Raw genomic sequence first — 25,006 nt, forward strand, 5'->3', positions numbered from 1 at the left:
AAAAGTTTTTATGAATTAATTACATTTAACTTATTATTAGAATGAATCTACATGCCAATTTATCTAAGACAAATTTAAATGATAACTCATCACATATTCGGTGTTAATTTTCATTGTCCTAAATACGTTATGCCACGTTAAGTTGAACGATCTTGCGCTAAGTGTATTTATGAATATTTTTATAATTTATATATATAATCGAGACGGGTTGATAATAATAACAATATTAATAAGCGGAGAGCCTAAAAAGTTAGGACTTGATAGTTGAAATTTGGTACACAGTTAGGGTACATTACGAGAACGCACACTAAGAAAGGATTTTTCGAAATTCTCCCTCCCCCGGTAGAAAAGAAACAGGATTAAGACTTCAACAATAAAAGTGTTAATAATGGAAGTGTTAAGAGAAAGCTACGTGCTAGATTTTCAGGCGCAGATGCGGTTTTTTGCGTTTTTGCCAGAAATCGAACATATTTTTAGACCATGTAAAAATTTCTAATTAGTCTGGAAACAGAGGGACCTAATTCTTGCATTCTGTGAAAACGTATAAGATTGGCTGTAATGTAATAATCTTAATTAATCTTCGCTATTGTTATTTTTTGTTTGAGCAATGCCAGGTTTTTCTTCCAGTTTTTAATGTCTCGATAACGAATTTGCAAAGGAATTTTGTATATTAAATACTGGATTCAGTTGTTACGCATATTAATATGAGGAAATAATAAATGTAGCAAGAAATTATAGATTATCTACGAGGAAAAATTGCAGTGCAAGTTTCGTGAATAATTTAAACAAAAAAACAAAAACACAAAACTCAAATTGTGCAATTGATTAATACTGAGCCATAGAAATATATTTGTGGAAAACTTTAATCAGTTATTTCGGTGAATTTTTAGTGTTCTGCCATTTCGTAATTAAAAATTGAACTGAGTTGAAATAAATATATACATTTCATATTGGATAAAATAGAAGTAAAAAAATTAAATTGCTAATTGCCAAAAAATGAAAAAATCAAAATAGATTTTACTACATTACAATCAAGGATAGCTACATTATTAATATTCTCTATGCGTTTCTTCGATTGTATTCAAATTTTGCATTTGATATATTATTTATAATAAATCAAATGCAATTCTAAATTTGAATAACTATATTCTGTGTAGAAGTTGCAGCAAAAGAAAATAAGAGATAAACAATATATTTTTCCTCGTTTCTTTTCTGTGAAATACAAGCGAAGAAACGCATAAAGAATATTAATAATGTAGCTATCCTTGATTTTAATGTAGTAAAATGCTAAAAGATTTGGAGATAATTTCTATACGTATGAGTGTTTGTGTGTATGTTTTTTGGTTTTGTTTATCCTCGTAAAGCTTAATAAATCCTGTGCTTTTTGTAGAAAATTATCGAAAATTGGTAGGGAAGTTAATTTGTTAAAGGGATAAAAATAGTTAAATTTATGAAAAGTCGAAGAAGTGAAAAAATACAAGAGGTGGTGTGTATTACCAGCAGGTACGAACTTAACGACGATTTTTCTTTTTATTTGCCTTTAGAATTTTTTACATAATTCGATTCTTTCAAGAAATTAAGCTTTATTCATTTCATAATAGTTAAAAATATAAAGTTATTTAATACAATGTGATAACAGATAGAGACACCAATATAATAAGCAACAGGTTAGTGGATTTTTTTGAACATGATAATATTTTTATTCGTAAAAAATGTAACATTAGATTTGTTCTCGATTTTTTTCAAAAAACCTAGTATCGTGTCGACTATTTATCTAAAAATAGAGCACCACATTTCTGATAAACCGATAATAAGATATGATTAAGATAACTTTTCATATATAATATTTTATGAGTAAATTGCTGGAAATGATATTCGAGTGCATACTTCCTATTAAATTTTATTTTATGTAGAATATAGCTTTTTAACAAGTATTATATTATTTCGCGACAGAACAAGTTTAATTTTCATGTAAATTACGTCATAATTCAACCTCCAAGACAGGATAATAGGTCTGATAAAATGTACTGTACATCTGTCTATCGATATTTAAGAAACAATAAACACCAATGCGATGAAAAAAAAAACTTTTAAGTTTTTCGAAAATCGAAGACTCGCCATCGTAGGGTGTATCCCTGTTAAGAGATTCGAGTCTCATCCTGGTTAAGAAGGTTTGAGACGGAGCAAAGTGTAAACGATATATAAATTTAAAAACAATTTAGAAGGTTTATAATAAGAAATGTGCTTTAATATAATTTTTTGCATTTTTTCTGTATAAATGAAATTCATTGATTTAATACGTTATTCTATTTGTTTTCTAATTTATTTTATAATAAAAATAACAAATTCAATAAGAAACTCTCAATCATTGAGTTTTCCTTGTTGAAATTAAGTTTGCATTTTATTATATAAATTGATTATCGTTGGAAATTAAAAATGAATTTACACAACTAAAAAGTAGTTTCTGCCTACATAATACGTAATGCTAAAATTAAGAAATTAGTAATTTTAATTAATTATTAACTGAGTATATCTGAAAAAGCTGATAAACGGCAATCGGAATATATTTATTTTAGAGAAACTGTACAATAATTATTAAAATAATATTTATTATTATTCTTATGCTGATCAGCCAGCAGCGTATTAAATTATAAATAATAAAAAAAGTACAGAAACGACAATGGAAATTCTACATTACACTCAAGGATAGCTGCATTATTAATAGTCGTTATGAGTTTCTACAGTTCAATTTCACGTGAAAAATACAAGGAAAAATATATTCTCTGTCTTTCGTCTTTTCCTGCTTCAACTTTGGTTACCCCAAATATAATTATTCTATTGTAAATTTTATTTAATTTATTATTTAGTGTCAATTAATGATTTAATTTTTCTTACTACTTTTTTATCCAATATGAAAAGTAAATATTTATTTGTAATCGGTTTAATTTTTAAATACTAAATAGCAGAACACTAAAAATTTTTATTTTAAATAAAAATTTTTAGTGTTTAATTTACAATTTAATTTTCAGGTTTAATTTACAAATATATTTTCATGGCTCAGTGATAATTAATTCTAGAATTTACTTTAAAGATTCCTTTTTTTGCTATATTGTTCATGAAACTTGTACTGCAAGTATTTTCCTCGTAGAGACTTTATAATTTCCTGCAACATTCATTTCCTTTTCATATTAACAAGTCTAACGTCTGAATTTAATCTTCGAGTTACAAAATTCTCTTGCAAATTCGTTATTAAAATATTAATGATTATAACACTGTTGATAAATACAATTAGCTCCGGATCGTACAACTGAACGCCGCATAAGATATTTCGAATAATATACATAAACACCGAATATAAGGTGAGTAATTATTTAATTTGTCGTAGTTACATCGTCATGAATATGTATTTTAATGATAAGTTAAATGTAATTAATTTGTAAAGACTTTTAAACTATCAAATAAAGTAATTAACATTTTTATTTGCTGGTATATTTTATAAGTAAAATTAAGAAAAGGCTAAGCAAACATTCAAATTTATCTGTAAAAATTCGTTCGAAATCATTAGGTTCTTATCAAATTTGAAAAGTTTTTTTCGTGTGTAGCAAAACCAACAGTACTATATTATACTTCCTTTGTTACGTTGATTTTTATTAATTTATCTTTAATGTTGAGAAATTCAATTAATCGTATTAAACCAGTATTAAAGGACTATACTTGAATAGTTAAAAACTTTTAATTAAAAAGTTATGATATGTTTACAATAAACACTGAGAAATATTTTAATAGATTGCTACAAATTTTGTAAGAGATTATAATATCGGAGTATAAAAACTCGTCTCTGATTGATTATTTAACGTACCTAACGTTTTTTTGAAATACCACAGGAGATCGTTGCATGTACGTGATTTTATTGTTAACGTAGATAAGATTCAGTGGAAAGTCGTGTAATTAACGACAGACTGGCTTTACTGAAAGTAAAAGTTTATGATTTCCTGTAAAACTTTATTGTTCACTAAATAACCTGATGAAACTTCAGAAAAAAGTTAATATAAAAATATTTAATGTTAATTTTTGTAACATGCCGAAATTTTTTACTTTCCAAAAATTTATTTGTACATATTAGACAGAGTTCTTTGTTAATTCTTTTTTTAAATTTTTATTGTTCGTTATTTGTATAAACGTCACACTTTAAAACATTCCTTATCTACAAGACAGTAGTTAATTATAATTTTCTGCAATTATAAATGCCAATTTAAAAACCATTTTTTTTTTTGCTTAGAGACTTCAGCTCGTTCTCCATATATTTACATTAATGGAACTATGTTCCTCTCGCTTCTCAGTAAACGTATTATTAAATATTCCATTGTTTAATTTGACTTTCTGCTCCTTGCATGTATTATGGGTTTATTTTACGCACTATGCTTTTACATATTAGAAATTATTCATCTGCGTGGCTTATACATTTCTTTTCTGAAGTTTTAGGCCCTATATCGCGCAGAAAGCACAAAATAGACAGGCTTGTACTATACTAGTAAACAACAGTTTTATTTGCAAATTTCTAGTTTTATTTTTGCTTATTTACTTGTTTGCTGTTTTAAAATGTTTTTACTGTATTTTTTTCTCGAGAAACTTAACGGGTAACTCAAAAGTTATTTTAAAATATTAACTGAAACGAAGCTTAACTGCCCAAAAGCAAAAGCTTCCACTGAAAGTGTCCAAAATTCATTACAAAGGCAGTTTGCTTATTGTCTTCAGAATGAAAAGGTACATGCTAATAGACTGACAAAATGTATACAGTACATAATATTTTCGCATACATAAGTCTATTTAACAACTCATCTATCCTAGGAATAGGTACATTGTTAATTTTATTCATGTTGTTTAACTTCGTGTAATTTATACATAGTCTAGTTTCTCCCTCTTTTTTTTAGCTAATGTGACTGGGACAGCGTACGGAAACGACGATGGTTTAATTATTCCCGATTGTATCAATAATTTCGTCTGTCTATCAATCTCTTCTTTATTGAAATAAAATTCTCTATAAAGTTTGAGAATGATAGGCCTTTTGTCTTTGCATAATATTCCAGAAGAATCTATTTTCAGAGCTGGCACTGAACTTTTCAGTAGAAAAAAACTTATTTATACCCTTAAATAAGACTTTATATGCTTTGATACTTATCTGAATTCATTCTTTGAGTTATAAATGCTAAATCTGTGGTTCCATTGAATCCAAACCGCACCCCGCACTATTATTCATCCCCCACCCATTTGGCGTTTTGAAAATATTTGTTTTTCGGTTTTTAAATCGTACCAATAATACATTCAACCGTCTGGACTATCTAAAATGAATTTTTTTCATCAGTGAACACAATTTTTTCTTCATTAAAGCACAAAAGTTACAGACTTGATTGGGCACAACAACACATGACATGGTCCAAAGATTAGATTGAAAAAACTTCAATCCATTCTTTGGACCATGTCATGTGTTTTCGTACCCAATCAAGTCTGCAACTTTTGTGCTTTAATGAAAGTGGTGGAATTATAGCTTTTTTTCTGAATTTTAATGTTGGAGATTTATTTAAAACTCTCCACGCTGTTGTGCTGCTACAAGTTAAATCTAATTCTTGTTTTATTTTTCTTACTGATGTTTGTTTTGTGAAGCAAACCTTGATGATTTGTCTTCAATCTCGAGGTAAAAGCTTGGGTTTTGGACCTGTCTTGAATTTTAGTACATCCTAGCCACGTCTTTTTGATAAATATTCACCAACAGTTGATATTGGATGATATATATATGCTGCAATTTCTCTTATTGACTTGCCTTGGGATTTATAGGCATCAACTGCCCTTTTTTCATAATCAGATAAATTCTTTGTTCTACCCATTTTAAAACGTTGAACAACATAAAGAATTTTCATTACAATAAGATATGTAAGCTGATTTGCATATTACTATGCTTGAAACTAAACAATATTCTTTTATTTAAGTCATGAAATGAGTGCTTGTCTGGATAAATATGTAACAGTTTTTTTTTGTGCAAAATTTTAAAATAAATACGAAATTTGCACTTTAATCAATTATTAAATTAAATTTATCTTAATGATAAAAAATATCTAAAAAAAAGTTTTTATCGCATATAATTTCAGAAATGTCTTTCATCTGTTTTCACTTTGTATGACTTCAGGATTAGCAACTTCACTGGAGACGATGATTTTATTTAAAGACTTTCTTTTAAGAAAACGCGAAAAGATACAATGGGACAACAAATGAAGTACACCTTTACAGTTATGTCATATAAAAAATTTTTTAACTGAACTTCTATAATTATCTGAATGATGTTTTATTTTTACTTTTTATAGGAAAAATAAAAAAAAATAATAAAAATTAAAACATGAAAATCGACTTTGTGAAGAAACGATTATCCATCGTTTTTCGTAAATTAGGAAGATTAGTTGGACTTCATCCGTACTACTTTATCATTTTTCCTATTTTAATATCAGCGACATTTTCAGCATTCATAGTCAATATAAACACTATCTCAAACACAAGCGAACTGGCATTTGCAGATTCAGGAAAAGTCTATAATACTAAGAAGTTCATTGACGAAAACTTTCCTTTTAATACATCGAAATTCCTTGATCCAACAAGTTTTACAGACGTACCAAAATGTGTGTTTGTGATATTTACAAAGAAAGGTGGTGGAGATATGCTCGAAAAAGATGTGCTACTGGAAATAAGTTTGGCAGATCAGTTTATTAAGAATATAACAATTAACGATAAAGGAAAAAAAATTCGATATTCAGATATTTGTGCACGTGTAGGAGAAAAATGTTTTGAAAATCCGATTATAGAAATATTGCCCGAAATTGACAATATAGTGCAGCGAAAGAAGAAATTAAAGTATCCGTTCGAGATAGATCCGCTGACATACTCTTATCAAATTAATTCTCTCAACTTTGGGGGTGTAATCGAAGACGAGAACGATGTGATTCAAACAGTTAATGCCATTAGAATAATCTATTTGACAGACGAGAGCGACAAGAAAATACACAATGTGATAGAAAGATGGCGAACAGAAGTTTATAATCGAATAAGAAATTATCAATTTAAACATATTCTTTGTTTCATTGATTACTACTGGTCAATGGAACAACGAAATGTGCAATTAGTGGAAAATATAAAACCGATGATCGGTGCACAAGTTGCATTTATTTCTGTTTTTACTATTGTCACGTGTATGAGCAACAATTGGGCAAAAAGCAAGCCTTTTCTTGGTGTTGCAAGTGTCGTATCGGCTGGTCTGGCCGTGGTCACCTCTTTCGGATTCATGTCAGTTGTCGGTGTTCAAAATAGTATTTGGAACATCACCATTCCGTTCTTAGTTCTCGGTAAGTGATTACCTACACTTTTATTAATTTATTTGTCTCTTTTAGATTATGAATTCTTCAATTAATAAAAGTTTTTTGATGCAGTGACAGAGATCGACGATGCCTTCGTATTGATGGCGTGTTGGAGAATTTCAAACTCCCAGCATAAAGTACACAAACGTATGGAAGAAACATTGGGGGAAGCAGGAATTTCTATAACGTTAACATCGTTGACTAATCTGTTTTCTTATTGCATTGGAATGACGGCATCTTTTCCTCTTATAAGAATGTTTTGTTATTATTCGGCAACCAGCGTAGTGTTTACATTTTTGTATCAAATAACATTTTATGCAGGTTGCATGGCATTATCAGGATACAAAGAAGAAAATCAACAACAAACATTTCGTCTTAATTTCAGTGAGATCATTTACCTTTTTTTTAGTTTGGATATATATATATATATAAAGTTTGCCATAATTTCTATACTATATGATATTGCACATAGAAGTATTAACATACTGTTGGCATAGCCTGAGAGTAATTGTATAGTATATTGATTATATGATGAACTATTTCGTTTAAGTGTACTGTTAATCTGAAATTATTTGCAGAACCTTAATTTTTATTGCTCAATTACTATCAAGTAATTAATTGCAGCTGCATTTTTTTGTCACAACTATGTATTATTTGACATTTAATGTGATTAATTTAACGTTTAAAACATTATAAGAATTTACATTTGTTGTTTTTAGTTACTTTTATATAAATTTAAAATTAAAAAATATATACAGTATACTAATAAACTGGTAGCCTGCAATATTTTTGCATATGTAGTATTAAAAATAAATTAGTACTTACAACTTATTTTATTTTTAGTAACGTGAAAGTTTCCTATAGAGGGAGTGCTAGTGACGTCACAAGACTCCGCTTACGAAACACGCGCCATATTGGTTGCTGTTAATTTGGTTGTCGACCTCGATATTGTCATTTAACTCATATTTTTTCAATTTTAATTTATTATGGTTCATTGCGTAGTATTTGGTTGCGATTACAACCGCGGAAAGCATAAAGATCGGTGATTTTTCGAGTTCCTACAGTAATTAACCATCAAGGTAAAAACACCGAAAATATTTGTCGGCAAAGGCGAACGGAATGGCTTGCCAGAATTAACAGGCAAAACTTTACCGATTCCTCTGTGACGGATAATAAACGTGTTTGCATCAAATAGAGTTGTAAGTAGGTTCTTATGGAAAGATGAATTGACATGGTCTGTAAAAGAATTGAAGTAACTTGGCATCACTGACAAAATTGCAGCAGTTGGATTATGAACAGAAATTTTTTTAAAAAACTGCTCAAACTCTCTCTTACTAGGTTTGTTTATACAAGTATTCCAAGTTTTATCACTTGACAAATAAGGTTTCTGTATATTTTCTTTTTCAAGGCATTGCCGTTTGCTTGCAGTTGCAGCTGACATAAAGTTTATGTTTCGTAGTGGTTACAAACCAGTCTTTTACATGTGGCACAATCCAATTATTTGGTCGGTCAGTACATCTCTGGGAACTCCTTATTTCAATTCCTTCTGCAATGGCAAAAATAATAGCACCAACACGAAAACAGAAGGAAGATTGTCCAGCCATGCAATTGCAATGCCCAGTTATCTATCACCTCTCCATTTTTCTTAGCTAAAACCACACTACTAAAGCTGGCTGCCGTAGATTTTGTGAGTGATTAACCTGTGTACAGAAACAATGTAAGAAACTGTGCTCTTTACTTCTAATAATATATTTAAACAATAATAGGTTATTAAATCAAGCTTCTAGCCCACAACATAAATTAAGATTAAACTAATTAGCCTAATACATCCATACAGAGATGCTTGAAATGCATTCTACTAAAAACTTGATTGTGGTTAATTAAAGGCTACTTTTTGTAAAAATTTAGTCTATTTTGCTCCAGTCAGTCCCTGATATGATAAATATGGCAATAATAAATTGGAGGGTTTATTAGGCTAATTAATTTAATCTTAATAATAGGTTGTTAGACTTGCACAACACAAAACCATGGAGACCAAAAAAAAATTTGATGGTAATTAGAAATACAACTTAATCAACTTAAAATGTGACTGAGTATAAAATTAAATTCATTTTACATAACGCAGTTTATGTTATGAGTAATGGAAGGTCTCACATGAAGATATATACCTTTCCTACAAGCAAAATTAAATCATTACGAACGGCTCTTAATAAAATTTCACGATGAATAAATCCGCTTATCAAATAATTATCAGCAACAAGTGATTTGTATGCCTTCATCTGATCCTGTGTGACAGCATTAGTTGTTAAAACTAAATAATTTACTTTCTCCATGTTCCATAATGGACCACGTAGTTAAATCGTTGGATGAAAAATCCCTTGGTATCGTTTCGTATAGATTCCATCCAATAAAATAAATTTTCTTTTAAATCATTAACTTTTAAATGGGTTGCATAGCCAAGTAAGATGCCTGTCTTCCACGTTGACATAATAAGAGAACGAGCAAGATAACACAGAAAATAACACACCTTAACGTCAAATCAGCAACCAATATGGCGGACGATTGTTTTGGTGGGCTGAGCGATGAGGTTATATCATGTGACTGCACCCCCTCTATAGTGTATTGAATTCACACAGCAGAAAAATCGTACATTTCAGATTCTTTACGGTATTTAGCACACAGTATATGCCAATAATTTAAAATAATTTAATATATTATTTAAGCATGACTTATAGTAAAGTCGCATTATTTCAAAATTAGTTTCAATTATTATTTTAGAGTTAAGATTTGAACTTAGCTTTTATACGTTGCTGCACTAGTTTTTGATGTAGGTTACAATTCAGACTATCTTTTAGTTTTAGGAACTTCTAGCATAAACTTTTCATGCCAACATTAAACGCAGAGGTATTCTTGTAATGTAAGCCTCTGAGAGGGTTCTTTCTTTCTTTATTATGTAATTTTATAAAATATCTAAACACTTTTCATTTCAATAATTTAATCATACCTGTTATTTTCATTTATAGTTATGATTTTTTTCGTATTTTGCAGATAATTAATATTACATTAAATAATTAAATAATCAACTATATTAACTAAAAAATTAACTATATGATTAACTATGACTTTCCGAATAAAAATCTTGTAAGAATATTCTGAATGGTTAATATTATTTACAGGAGATATCGAATATTCTTCTACAGAAGAAGAAACGTCTACTGATGAGCCAACAATGGCATATTTTAGGGACAAGTTGGGAAAAATTCTATCTATGAATGTAATGAAGATAACAGTTATCATCGTTTACTTTTTGAATTTATCATTTGGAATATGGGGAGCTCTAACTATAAAACACGGTATAGATTTTACTAAGTTATATCCAGAAGAATCGGTAATAACACAGGGTATAAGATTATATTTTAATAGTTTCGGCCGATATACGTTACCTTACCATATAGTAATTAACAGCAAACTTGATTATTCAGATTTAGATGTACAAAATTCAGTAGACGAACTACTCAACAAATTCGAAAGTCTTCCGTACATTGCAGATTCTCGATTTACAGTATCTTGGTTGAAATATTACAAAGAATTCCAAAATCACCCACTAGCAAAGTATTCATTACGAGGATACAACATGTCGGTTAAACAAGATTTTCTGGATGGACTTCGCGATGTTTTCCTGAAATTTAAATCAGCAGAACAATTCACAGACGATATCGCCTTCAATTCTGATGGATCCGATATTATAAGTAGCAGATTTCATATCTTTCTAAATGACACATTAACTGCAGAAGCTGAAATAGAAATGTTAAAAACACTGTGGAAAATTGCTGACGAATTCGATTTTCCTGTTCTTGTTCATGCAATAATCGCACCTCAGTACGAACAAGGAATTATAATTGGACGTACAATTCAGGATTTATTTTGGATCACTTCACTTTTGGTTATGATTCTTTTCGTGGTTATCATACCAAACATTGTCGTTTCTGTTCTCGTTGCAATATCGGTAACATCCACCATTGTAGAAACATTAGGATACATGTCTCTTTGGGGTATAAACATGGACATTTTATCTATGATGAGTCTGATATTATGTGTCGGATTCTGCGTCAATTATCCGGCACACATATCTTACGCGTATATTTGTTCTTCATATCAAACCCCTAATGAAAAGATGAAAGACAGTTTGTATCGTATCGGCTATCCAATATGTCAAGGATCTCTGTCAACCATTTTAGGAATTTTATTTGTATATAGAGATATCTATGCTTCAATCATATTAGTGAAAATTGTGTTTCTTATTGCATTAGAAACTGCATTTCATGCATTGATTTTTGTTCCTGTTGTTCTTTCTTTAATTTTTTCAATATTCTTTAAAGCTAATAACAAAATATAGAGCCAGAAGTAAAGAAAAATGTTTCCGGAGAATTTACTTTTGCAATTATAAAATAAACTTACAATTTTAAAACTTTCCAACATTGTTTATTTTTATTTAATTTGGATTGTTCATAAAAAATTTAATGTTATAATTGTATCAGTTGTTAATCTTTCTTTATTATTATAAATCGAGATTTCTCGAAATTATTACGTTTTTTTTGATGTTATTTATACTAATAAAATGTTGCTAACATTTTATTTTACTTTTGTCTACTTGTTACGAATTAGTTATCCAGTAGAAATGTATAAGTATATTAAATAATATATTTTTGTTTAAGACTTTAAAATTTTCTGAATTCTCTACAATAATAATTTTAAAATTATAGATTGTGTTTACCTGTTGTATTAAAATATTTTTACATAAATAAACTGATTGTATTTTATTTACGTTTCTGTTTTTTTTTTATTATATTAAGAAAGTAGCAAATGAGATAGTTTTTATTACAACTAACATTTTTTAGTAGAGGCAAACTAAAAATTGTTGTCCTGCAGTTTCACTGATGTTGTTATACCTGAAAAATAAATTTGTTTTTCATATTAGTAATATGATTTTTGTTTTCTCGCTTTGTCAAATACAAGAAAAAATAAACATAAAAGTATGACATGAGAGTAGAAAATAATCTTTAAGATATTTACTATTTTTCGTTTATAAGACCTTAAGACACTTACTTTAGAAATTTCAAATACAGTAGAACTTCGAAAACTCGGCTCTCGATAACCCGGCACTCCGGATAACTCGGCCACACCCTGGCAGGGCAAGAAAATCCTTAGTTAATTAACTTTCATTATAGACAGCTTTATAAAAGTATAAAGCTCTCATAAAGTATTTTTCTGAGGTCTGTCTTATCAGGTAAATTACTGTACACAGTGTATTCATTAATTTTCATTTTCATGTAGTAAAGGCTCTATGCCTTCATAAAGGACGTACTTTTCCTTTGTTTAAGGGTATTTGGGCAGTTTATTCTCTGTTATATTCTCAAGTAAACAATACATACAAGTACAGTACAGTATTTTCTGAGGAAAAACTCGTACTTATTTTTTTAAACCCCATTCCCGATAACCCAACATTTTCACAAACTCGGCCACCCTTCGGTCCACATTAGGCCGAGTTTTCGAGGTTCTACTGTAACCACTTTTAAATAAAGTAATTAAAATTTCTTCTTTGTCTTGTATACTTACTTTCAATTTTAATTTCTGGAAGGTTCGAAGAAAAAGTGAAATTTTCATCATCAGCATTTCCAAAAGTACATTATAAATTAAAAGTATGAATTTTCATGAAATTGTTTTAAATAGATTAAAAATTGGTTAATCTGATACCTGATTATCTAATATGTACCCTAATATTGCACTCACCCGGAATAAGCCTATAATCCCGAATCGTCTTCACAATAATTTCGCAAAAAAGTTTTATTTAATTCTCAATGTGTTAGCTATTCGAAAAAGGGCATTGAGATTGAGAAATGTCTGATTTTATAACAGCACCTTGTTATTGCAGAATCAAATCTCGTTGCACGTTTCATAAACCTGTTTTCGTTAAATAATTTGGTATTATTGTGATTTTGTAAGTGCCTGTTTAATAAACTTTTAGGTCATTTAAGAATAAGTATGCATTCTAAGTTCATATTTTTCTGCAAATAACTTTTATTTGTTGTAGGCGGTAATGGCATCAACCTGCCACTCTGTTAAAGCAAAAATCTCGTAAAGCTCTGAATGTAAGTCCAGGATTTTTATCTTATGATATATTTGTTTTAGTTAGCTTTGGAGCGATTTCTTACCATTTATCATTTTACAATAATGAACCCACGTTAAGCGTTGGGAAAAGCTACCATAATGGCCACAACGTGAAAAACAACAACAACAATATCATTAATAATAATACAGAAATGGAGACATAAATAAAACAGTAATTTTGATAAAACAGTAGACTTTCTGCAGTAGAAAAGGTAGTATAGAATTTATTTGCAAGACGTTTATCATTATTTTTGCTATTTTATACATAAATCTTTCAATTTTTTATAATTTCACAGTTGCTTTACTTTGCAAAGAGATTTTCAAACTATCCAATTGATATTTCTATTAGTGTATTTTACTTTGTAAAGAAGAACTACGTTGTTAAATTAAGTTTCTGTGTTTTTATTAGGCGCAAAGCATATGCAAATTACATAACATAAATTATTCTACTATAAATAAGAAAACGTGTACTGAATATTACTTTTCAAATGTCTATACATTAGTCACTCTATAGCTATTTTTTTTATCATGTAAAAAATTAAAATCAATCTGTTGTTTAAGTTAAAAAGTAATGTGCGTTCATTCGTAATATACAGAAACAATATATTAGAAACATGTAATTAACATATACCAAGTCAGTCTCTGAAATTGATAAATAAAAAATTAATTGAAATATATCTATTACTTTATAAATTTTATTTACACTTGAGTAAGAAATTAGCAGTAAAAAAATATTATACAGTCGACCCTCCTATAACACTGTTGATTATTCCGTTTTATATGAATTCCGTTTTATACAAATACGAGTCATTTAGATTTTACAAATACGTGAGCCGTTCACAGCCCAGCACACGTATTTGTAAAATCTAAGTAACTCGTACAACATGGAATTCATATAAAACGGAATAATCAACAGTGTTATACGGGGTCGACTGTAGTCTATCTTGGAATGATCTTGACTTTTTGAAAACAATTTTACATACGAACCTGTTTCTTTTTCAAATAAATTTTAAAATCTCATCATTAATCAGACATTTTCGCAAAGTAAAATTTATATTCTTCAGATATATTTCTTCCAGATTTTACAATTTAATATTTTATTGTGAAAGTTTTTCTCCCTAAACTACAAATACAATTCATACTTTCAATTTCATACTTTCATATTCATCGAACATAATTATTTACGAGCTGTTGCCCGCGACTTCTCGCGCGGAGATTTTGCAAGCAAATCCCATTTATATTCAGTATTGCAACAACCATACTAATTGTTTATAACACCTACCGCCGAGAATGATGAGAATTGCTGAAAATCAAACGAACTGTTTTTAATTTGATAAATTTCTAGAACGATTACAATCGTTCTATAATCGAACCAATATGCAATAACAATTTCGAATATACAACGGTTTGTACATTTGGTGAAAAAATCAAAATACATAAAAATTTTTATAACAATATCTGAAATGTTATCAATTTAATAAACCTAATACCCTATGAAGGCTAAACGTAGTTAAAAACAAAAAATAGCTTATAAAATAGTACAGTAGAAGCCGTTCTTCCGGTTAAGTCTTAATGCTTTTCCTCTCCTTCCGCGGGGAAATTTCGAAAAATTCTTTCATAGTGTACGTTTTCATGACGTACCTTAATGGTGTATCAAATTTTACCTCTTTTGTTTCAGCGGTTTGCACTTGGCCACGATCAATTCGTGAGTCAATCAGTCAGGACAAGTAATTTTATATATAGAGATAACAGGCAATTTTTGTATACTTTGCTGTAAAAGAATAAACACTCAACACACTTACACTGTGTATATATTACTATTATGCAGCTTTACTCAAAATAAGTACAGTACATAATGACATTTTTTACTTATAGAAAGTCTTAAACTAACGTAACCTAATTTAATCTCAACTTAAGTTAGGTTGACTAATATAATGAAAATAATTATCTGTAATGGCAAATCTTCCCACTTTAAAGTTTACTTGTCATTCAAGAAGTACAATTTAGGTAGACGTAAAACAGATGTTTTTGTTTTAATTTTGATTTTTCTTAATCCTTGTTGCAAGATGAAACACAAATATGATTAATATTTCTGAAAAAACTTATATGTCGTCATTAGAATTTTTTATTCTTACAATCACGTGATTACCTTAATATGACAAACTTGTGAAAGGTTGCTGTCTTAAGATAAGATTTAATAAATTTCATTGATCATTTTAACTCTTTAATATGCATTTAACTGTACTTGAAAATTATTATAATAATAATTAAATATATACATTATAAAAATTCTATTTAATTGTTTATTATAACGTAGTCTTTACTATTGCAAGTTATTAGTGCAACTAAATTATGTTATTCAGAATTATCTTCATTAGCAACAGAAAATAAGTGTTAAACATATATGATGTGGATTTTTCTGCAGATTTTATTCTAAATGTATATAGTAGAAATAGTAATAACTGCATTGAAAAAAACTTGCAAAATAAGTAATTCATTACATTTTTCATGATATTCTACTTTATAGAATGTAATTTTGCAGACTATTTGGGTGGTTTCTAAAACAAACATTTTACAGTGATTTTACAGTGGAACCTCGCTTAATAAGCATAATTCTTTCCAGAATCATACTCCAAATGCGAAAAACACGTGAAGCGAAACAATTTTTCTTATAGAAATTAATGTAAGATACGATAATGGGTTCAACAGTGTTGCCGTTCCTAGTACATTTGTACTTTTCTGGTACATTTTGCCCTTTCCAGTAAATTGAAAGTACATTTACATTTTCAGTACATTTTCAGTACATTATAATATTTCAACTACCATTTACGGTACAAACTAATATTTCACGCCTTAACGAAAAAATAAGAAAAAATTAGTTTAATAAAGTCTCACTAATGTCACTGCTTCCTAATTTAAATTATCCAATCACAACATACAAATGGTATGTGTCTGTCGACGTCAGCAACATAGATAGTTGCACATAGATAGATAGTTGAACCTTGACAAAATTTTTAATGCCACGTGGTCCAAACAATTCAACTCTGTCAAACAAAAATAACGTACAGGTAAGGAAATCAATGATTTTAAACTTTTGTCGTCAATAATATCAAAATATCCGATAAGTCAGAAACAAATTATACAGAAAATAGTTTTGAAATTGTACGTATATAAATATTATAAATACTTTTATATATTTTCTACCACTATAATTTAATTCTTAAATTATGAACTTTAATTTTAGTAATCGTAGTAAAAGAAATAAGGGTTAATGTTACATATGGTTCCAAAATGGCCGCGCTTCCGACTGTTCCAAGGTCTATATAAAAAGATCAGGACACGCGTGCTCTACTTCTTAAGCTGCCATTTTGGGGTCTTTTCAGTTGCATGTTTTAAGCAAACTTGTACGAGCAATCAGTTTTATATGACAATAATTAAACTGAAATTGCATAAATACTGTAATTTCCAGTCAAAAACATAATAATAATTTCGGATGATTATGCAACCCCAATTTTATGTAACGTTTTCATCAAATAGTTTAAAAGAAACAAGCATCCTTATATTTTGTTGTCATGATTGAAATTAATTAAATAGGTACTAAAACTGATGCAATTACGTATATACCACTTCGTAAAGTAATGCAATAACATCAAAATAATTCAAAGTATAATAAAGAATAAAATNAATTATTAAATTAGTTAATCTGTTTTAATTATATAATCAAAATTTGGTATATAAATGATTCTTTAAATTCATTGGAATTCAGCAGAATTAACTTATAATCATTGACAGATTAGTCTATAACATGGGTCACAAACTGGCAGCCTGCAGGCTAGACGAGGCCCATTAAGGTATCCTATCCAGCCCACAGCCTCAAAGATTTCTTTTCTACAAATCAATGTTCCTAACACGTTGAGGAAATTAAAACGTACAATTCAAACTTCTGTTTACTTAAGTCATAAAGGCCTAGCAACAAAAGGGCCTTTAAGACATTAATTAAAAAATTAAAGATGCCAGGACAAATTAATACATTACAAATTTTCCACGGTGTTAAAAAGGATGCTAGAAAATACAAAGACACTTTTGCAATACTTCCATACATTAAATTTGTAAAAGTCCTTCGTTAGAGCTTTTTTTTTAGTTTACAGCATAATAATGAATATGGCCCGCATCCAATATATATCTATTTGAATGGTCCTTTGCTGAGTTTGAGTTTGAGACCCCTGGTCTATAAGCAACTAAATATTTTGGCCTCTTTGTGCTCTCTGAGCGGTAATGGGCTTAAAACCACAAATAAAAAAGAAAAAAAAAAATATTCAGATAATATGTTTGATAAACACTGCAAACGATTAGCTTAATTCTCGGGCTATGTATAGGCTATAATTAAATAATACAAATTAATTAATTTGACTAGAGATAGGCATTTCTGCTTTCATCTCATATTAAATTTAACAATTATAAATAGTAAATTTTTAAATCAGATATTTCTAAAATTTAATTTCGAATTTGTCATTAAATTAAATACGAGATGATAGCATATCAGCATACCTAGAGTCAAATTAATTAATTTATACAATATAATTATATTCTTTTATAGCCCAAGAATTCGGCATATCATTTGACGTGTTTATTATATAATGTGCTATGGTTGTTGAAGATTAAAAGTAATATGTGTGAACACAATTTGGAAAAGTATGTGATCACAAGTGACACTGAGATGCTAGCGGAACGAGTGTTAAACACAAACTGATGGAGCATGCACACAATTTGAAACTTTTTCTTTCCTTGTCACTCGTTATACGAAACACCGCTCGTTAAGCGAGACATTTATTACAGTTTGTTTTGCTCCGTTATATGAAACACTCGTTTAACGAGGTTCCACCGTATTTGAATTAACTAATTATGTTATTCCGTTAAAACAAAAATAGAAAGATTTAGACTACCATTAAGAAAAACAAACCGTTTAAACCTTCCCCTTTCCTCCCACCAATTTTTAATTTTAATATAATTAAACATAAAATGTTTAAATACTATAAACTGAAAACAAACGAAAGAAATACGTTAATTTTGAAGAGAAAGCTTCAAAGTTTAACTTCCATTGTTATGCCTTTCTGCGAAATTTGACCCCGATGAGTAATTGTGTATATAGCTGGATGACATTGAGAACAGCTGGTGTTGAATTTCCCGGGACATTCTCATAGAAGTCTGAAGAAAAAAAAAAGGTTTAAAGTAGGGTGAATAATAGCTGGCCCTATATTGTTAATTATTTTAAAAAATGTACATTTTTATAACGATTTCCAACCCTCCCGATTTAATTAAACGTATAGGGGAGACCGGGGCAACTTCGGCATGCGGGGCAAGTTTGTCAAGCGCTTTTTTTTAAAAACAAATTAAAAGGAGACTTTGGTTATAGGTTAGGCAGTTGAGTTTTATTCCTGGCTTGTTGAGTGTAGTGTTTTTATTGCTCTCCAACAAGCGTAGTTGAATTATCAAGCAAATTTTCATTTTCGTTCAATTCCATATAATATTTTTTTTCCATTTATATTGAATTGGCAGGTTTTGTTATAATTCCATGATAACGAAAGTTACTTTTCCTGTTAGAAGGATGTAACTTCAACTTATTCACGTGGCCAGATCGTGGCTTGGCATTCTGTTCTCAGGGTTGTACTTAATGTTTCGAAATCATGACTAGCGGGGTAAGATCGGCAACATAAAGCCACATTAGAAGCAAAGGATAAAAATCAAACAGATGATAAATGAAAACATGTTTGCATTTGTTATTCATGTATATATGTCTTTGAACTTGCATTTCGTTGTAATAATATTAAATGGGTGTTGGATTTGTATTTCTTTGTTTTAATAGTGAATTCCAACTTATACATTGTTAATAACATAATTTTATATACGTGCCTATCTTGCCCCATTACTGTTGCCCCTATACCAGGGGCAACTTTAATAAAAATAATTAAAATAATTACAACTTTACAAAAAGAGAGAAGTTGCCGATCTTGCCCCTATACCCGGGGCAACTTCGTCAATTTCTCTCTTCTTGTAAAGTTGTAATTATTTTAATTATTTTTATTTCCAAACTGATTTTAACCAGTTCTATAGTAAGAAAACATTCCAATAGACAATATGCAAAGCTCTTTTTTCAGTGTACAGCAGTATTTATTACACAAAATTTAAGTAAAGCTTAACATGACGATCTTGCCCCGGTCTCCCCTATATAACAAAATCTATTAATTAAAAAAATTAAGAAAAACAAGTGGAGGTCATTTTTGATATCAGAAAGTAGCTTTAAATAAATTTAATCGAAGTAAAATCGGTGAATTAAAACTTCAGAATGATGAATAAAATTTAATTTAAAAATCCTATAAAAAACAATTAATGATTAATTATAATTCAAATAATGATTATCTCAATGTTAAATTTACAATCAAGGAATTAAATGAAATTATAAATAAAACTCGCAAAGACATAGCACTAGGAAGTGACCTGATACCAACCAAATTCTTAAAAGCAGTACCAACTCAAGCAAGAGTAAAGTTGTTAAATCTCTTCAATTCTATGTACGAAACAACCACTTATCCTGACTTCTGGAAATCAGTAATACTCAAAATGATATACAAAAAAGCTGATAAACTTTCTCCAAATAATTATAGGCCGATTGCATTAACGTCAACTTTAAGAAAGTGTTTTACATCACTACTAGGTACAAAATTTCAGTACTGGACCAAGATAATGAATCTCGAAGCGAGGTATCAATATGCCTTTTTCAAAAATAAAGGAACAGAATCTGCTATTTTTCTTTTATCATCCATAATACAACTTCAACTGAGTAAAAAACGTAGAAAGATTTATGTGGCTTTTATAGATATTCAAAAAGCCTTTGATTCTGTTTATGTTTCGCTATTAGTGTACAAGTTAAAAATTAAAGGATCAGGAAACCAATTTGCTACTACAATATTTAAGCTATTTTCAACTTATAACGCAACTGTTAAACAGGGAAAATCTGTTTCTCCATCATTAACATCAACACGACGAATACTTCAGGGTGACCCCCTGTCACCTTACTTATTCGACTTTTATTTACTTGAAATCGATAAAATCTTTCAAGATCGTTCATGTGGGATAGAGATTGGTGACAGAGTTTACCACGATGAGTTATTTGCGGATGATCTTGCTGTCTTTGCTCCGACTAAAGTTTCAATACAAAGAAAAATTAATCAGTTAAATTCTTATCTTAAATCAGTTCACTTAACTATAAACTCTGCCAGAACTAAAGTTCTTATATTCCGTCAAAATAGTAGAATCTCCAAAAAAGATACTGTGCAAATCTAGATAATAAACCACTGCACACAGTAAACGAAATTAATTATTTGGGTGTTGTATTTGACTGGAACCATACATTTAAATCACATCTCTCATACTTAGACAACAAGGTAAAATTTGCCATAGATAATCTGTTATATTTAGGCTATATTCTAAATTAAAAATTTCCAACTTAACTATCCATATGAAGCTCTATAATTCAATTATTACTCCAATCATATACTATGTATCTCCGATCTGGGGACTCGACTACCTGTATGAACTAGAATCTTTTCATATTTATTTCCTCCGTAGACTATTTCATATAGAAAGAACTGTTTCAAGCTACGCAATTCGTCAAGAAACCAACCGTATCTGCACATTTCCATTCAATATAAAACGAATCATTAAATTCTATTACCGTTTAAAAATTAAAAGTGACAGTAATATCAGCTTTTTACATAATGAAATAATCAAAAGCAGCAAAAAACCAACGTCAATACAACTTTGGCAAACTAAATTTAATAAAATACTAAATTCTTTTGGTGTATCATAATTGTTATTTAAAGATAGTATCCGGGATTGGAAATTTGGATATACCACGCTAATACATTCAGCCATTTCTCAGTCTGTAAATGCTGATCAAACCAATTTAAATCATAATACTTATCATGCATGGTACTTAAAAATTTTTTAAATCCTATCTGTACAATGATAAAAACCATCTGTATATGATAAAAACCATCAACTTGAACGTGAAAAGTCTAATATCACAATTACGACTAAACAAATACTCGCTGTATATTAATAATATTCATATTAATTTATTAAATAATTACTGCCCATAATGTAAATCAGGAGAAACTTCAGTCGACCATCTACTTCAGAAATGTCAAAGACTTTCAAATATACGCGACTCTCTCAATGTCTCGCGAATGTTACATGATAACACTCACCAAGATTATAGAAATGTGGGTACAATCTATCTATTAAAATGTTGGTACAACTTAATCGGTGCAGATTAAGTGAAATCTGTTCTCTTAGTTTCGAATCTTTTGATCCGATCTTAAAAGTTTAATAGGAGGGCTGTTAAAATTTAAACCGATCAAAACTGTGAAGTCCCGATCTACGTCAGGGGCCTTACACCAGTTTGTCAATCTATCTTCACGCTTACAAACACGTGTGTGGAAGTATGCAGACAAAGATAAGACATTTCTTTACAATAATAACGATAGACGATTTAATAAAGAAAGTAAATAAAAATACAAATCAAGCTTAATACAAAATAAAATTAAACAAATGGTTAAATATATACTTCGAGAGAGATACGGATATTCTTAACCTATACAATGTCGAGAGAGATACGGATATTCTTAACCTATACAATGTCAAGAGAGAGAGCTCACAATTCAATAATAAACATACAACCTGTTTAGTTGTCTTCTTCTTCTTCTATATTTATCGAATATACCTTCAGTTATAAGGTTCTCATTATCCTATTCATGGAGAAGCATTGCTATTCACAATATCGAATATATCTTCTATGTTCTGTTCCAATATGAACTCGTTAGGATACGACTATGGGCGTTGGCCTTATGGAGCTTGTATGGATTTCGTCCTCCTCATCTGGGATCTGTTGACGAACTTCTCGAATTCTGCTAAACTTCGACTATATCTCTTGGTTTACGACCAATCATCATACGGTTCTTAACCCACGTGAACGGATGAAAAATGGGAAGAAATGAGGGGTCGTCGATTCCCATCGTGGCGAGATTTTTAACAGATAAGGGAAAAACAGAGGATGCTTTTACTTCTATCGAAGGAAGTGGCTCTGTTATCTGCTTTCCCACGCTAAAAAGTCGTTATTTTCTCACCAAACGAAAAAATATTTTTCTACCAAAATTTAAACTATATTTTTAAATTATTATTTAGACCCAGGAGCTATTATGATCTCACAGAAATATTCTAAATAATTTGAATAAAAAGATCTCTACAATTTATATAAATACTTCATCAAGGTGACAGAAATGTTAGAAAATTAAATCAGCAGAGTTAACTTATAATACTGTTGTAAAAATTGACTATTGTTGTTTGAATATAATGTTATGATCATCTAAATATTCTTATTGATTAATAATTATGTTAATAATAAACTAATGTGAATTCTATTGTATAAAAAAACTTCTGAATGTTACAATATTATATAATGTTACTATCAAAGATAGTTTATAAATTAAATTTGTACAACACGGGCAACAGCCATAATCCCTTTTTGCTAATAAAGATACTTTTGAAAATTTTATATCAATATAAAAGACCTACAGTGCTATAAATTTAGTAATAAAATCACGTACCTGCAACGATTTCCTGTGGTATTAGGCACGTTAAACGAACAGTCACAGCAAAGTTTCTACATGCCTATATTTTAATGTCGTAAAAATTTATAGAATTCTATAAAAATGTTTCTCAATGTTCATTGTAAACACATCACAACTCTTTAATTCTAAGTTTTTAACTAATCAAGTATAAGTAATGTATAGTCCATTAACGTGTCTATCTCATTAACTTGAACAATGAGACAAATACAGTTAACCGAATTTTTCATTGTCTTAGACAAATTAGAAATAATCAACGTAATAAACGAAGCATAATAAAATACTGTTGGTTTCATGATACACGAAACAAACTTTAAAAATTTGTTAAGAACCTGATGATTTCAGACAAATATTTACAGATATATTTTAAATTTTCATTTGTTTTTTGTTAACTTTACTTTTAAAACTTACAAGAAAATAATATTTTAATTAATTTTAATTTAAATTTTCGCCAGTGCTGTGGCTCAATCTTTGGCTATGTCTTGGGCTACTCAAATATTTTACGTTTTTGATACTAAATTAACTTCTGAAGTATAATTTGTTTATTGTTTTTATATTTTTCAATATATTTATTTTCTTCGTACAAAATAAAAAAATAATTTATAACGATACAATAGTCTTCGTTAGGCTTAAGATCGACGATCATTCAACGGGAAGCGACACACAATGAAGAAAAATGTCAGGATGGGATAAATTAATATATATTTTCGTACACAATCGGTTATCCGAAACATCGATCTTCCGAACAACCCAGTCCCCAATTGATTCGGATAATCGACGCTCTACTGTATATATAATCGAGACAGGTTAATAATAATAACAATATTAATAAGCGCAGAGCCTAAAAGGTTAGGACTTGAAAGTTGAAATTTGGTACACAGTTAGGGTACGTCACGAGAACGCACACAAAAAAAGGATTTTTCGAAGCTACCCCCGAAATAAGAGAAACTGGATTAAGGCTTCAACAATGGAAGTGTCAACAATGGAAGTGTTAAAATGGAAGTGTTAAGTAACAACGGAAGTGTTAAGAGAAAGCTACGTGCAAGATTTTCAGGCGCAGATGCGGTTTTCTGCGTTTTTGCAAGAAATCGAACATAATTTTAGACCCATGTAAAAATTTTCTAATTAGTCTGGAAACAGAGGGACTTAATTCTTGCATTCCGTGAAAACGTGTAAGATTGGCTGTAATGTAATAATCTTAATTAATTTTCGCTATCGTTATTTTTTGTTTGAGCAACGCCAGGTTTATCTTCCAGTTTTTAATGTCTTGATAACGAATTTGCAAATGAATTTTGTATATAAAAGACTGGATTCAGTTGTTACCCATATTAATACTAGCAGGTGGGCCCGGCGTTGCTCGGGCAAAAGTAACGATAACTAAGATAAAGATTATTATGTTACAGTCAACCTTACCCGTTTTCACAGAATGCAAGAATTGGGTCTTCTTGTTTCCAGATTAATTGGAGAATTTTTAGATGGTTCTAAAAATATGTTCGATTTCCCGCAAAAATGAAAAAAACTGCATCTGCGCCTGTAAATCTTGCACGTCGCTTTCTCTTAACAATTTCATTGTTACGTAACACTTCCATTGTTACTTAACACTTCCATTGTTGATCGAAGTGTTAAACTTTAATCCTGTCCCTCTCCACCTAGGGGAGGAATTTCGAAAAATCCCATCTTAGTGTGCGTTTTCATGACGTACTCTGTGTACCAAATTTCAACTTTCAACTCCTAACCGTTTGGGCTCTGCGCTTA

At 29.6% G+C, this 25,006-nt stretch overlaps 1 protein-coding gene across 1 annotated transcript; it reads left to right on the plus strand.

Annotated features, from left to right (window-relative positions):
• Positions 1–6,195: 6,195 nt before the first annotated feature.
• LOC111642144 (patched domain-containing protein 3-like) lies at positions 6,196–11,815 on the plus strand. Its single transcript, XM_023388421.1, has 4 exons — positions 6,196–6,281; positions 6,357–7,385; positions 7,470–7,781; positions 10,574–11,815. The coding sequence occupies exons 2-4, from the start codon at positions 6,389–6,391 to the stop codon at positions 11,791–11,793; spliced, it is 2,529 nt and encodes an 842-aa protein (XP_023244189.1). The 5' UTR covers positions 6,196–6,281; positions 6,357–6,388; the 3' UTR covers positions 11,794–11,815.
• The last annotated feature ends 13,191 nt before the right edge of the window (positions 11,816–25,006 follow it).

This window comes from Centruroides sculpturatus, unplaced genomic scaffold, assembly GCF_000671375.1.
Source record: "Centruroides sculpturatus isolate CEXI.00-Female unplaced genomic scaffold, Cexi_2.0 scaffold1507, whole genome shotgun sequence".
Taxonomy (NCBI): domain Eukaryota; kingdom Metazoa; phylum Arthropoda; class Arachnida; order Scorpiones; family Buthidae; genus Centruroides; species Centruroides sculpturatus.

Excerpts from the sequence above, each read along its gene's own strand:
- LOC111642144 (XM_023388421.1), top strand. The coding sequence starts at position 6,389 with ATGAAAATCGACTTTGTGAAGAAACGATTATCCATCGTTTTTCGTAAA. Across the intron at positions 7,386-7,469 it reads CATTCCGTTCTTAGTTCTCG|TGACAGAGATCGACGATGCC; the intron begins GTAAGTGATTAC and ends TTTTTGATGCAG. Across the intron at positions 7,782-10,573 it reads AACATTTCGTCTTAATTTCA|GAGATATCGAATATTCTTCT; the intron begins GTGAGATCATTT and ends TATTATTTACAG.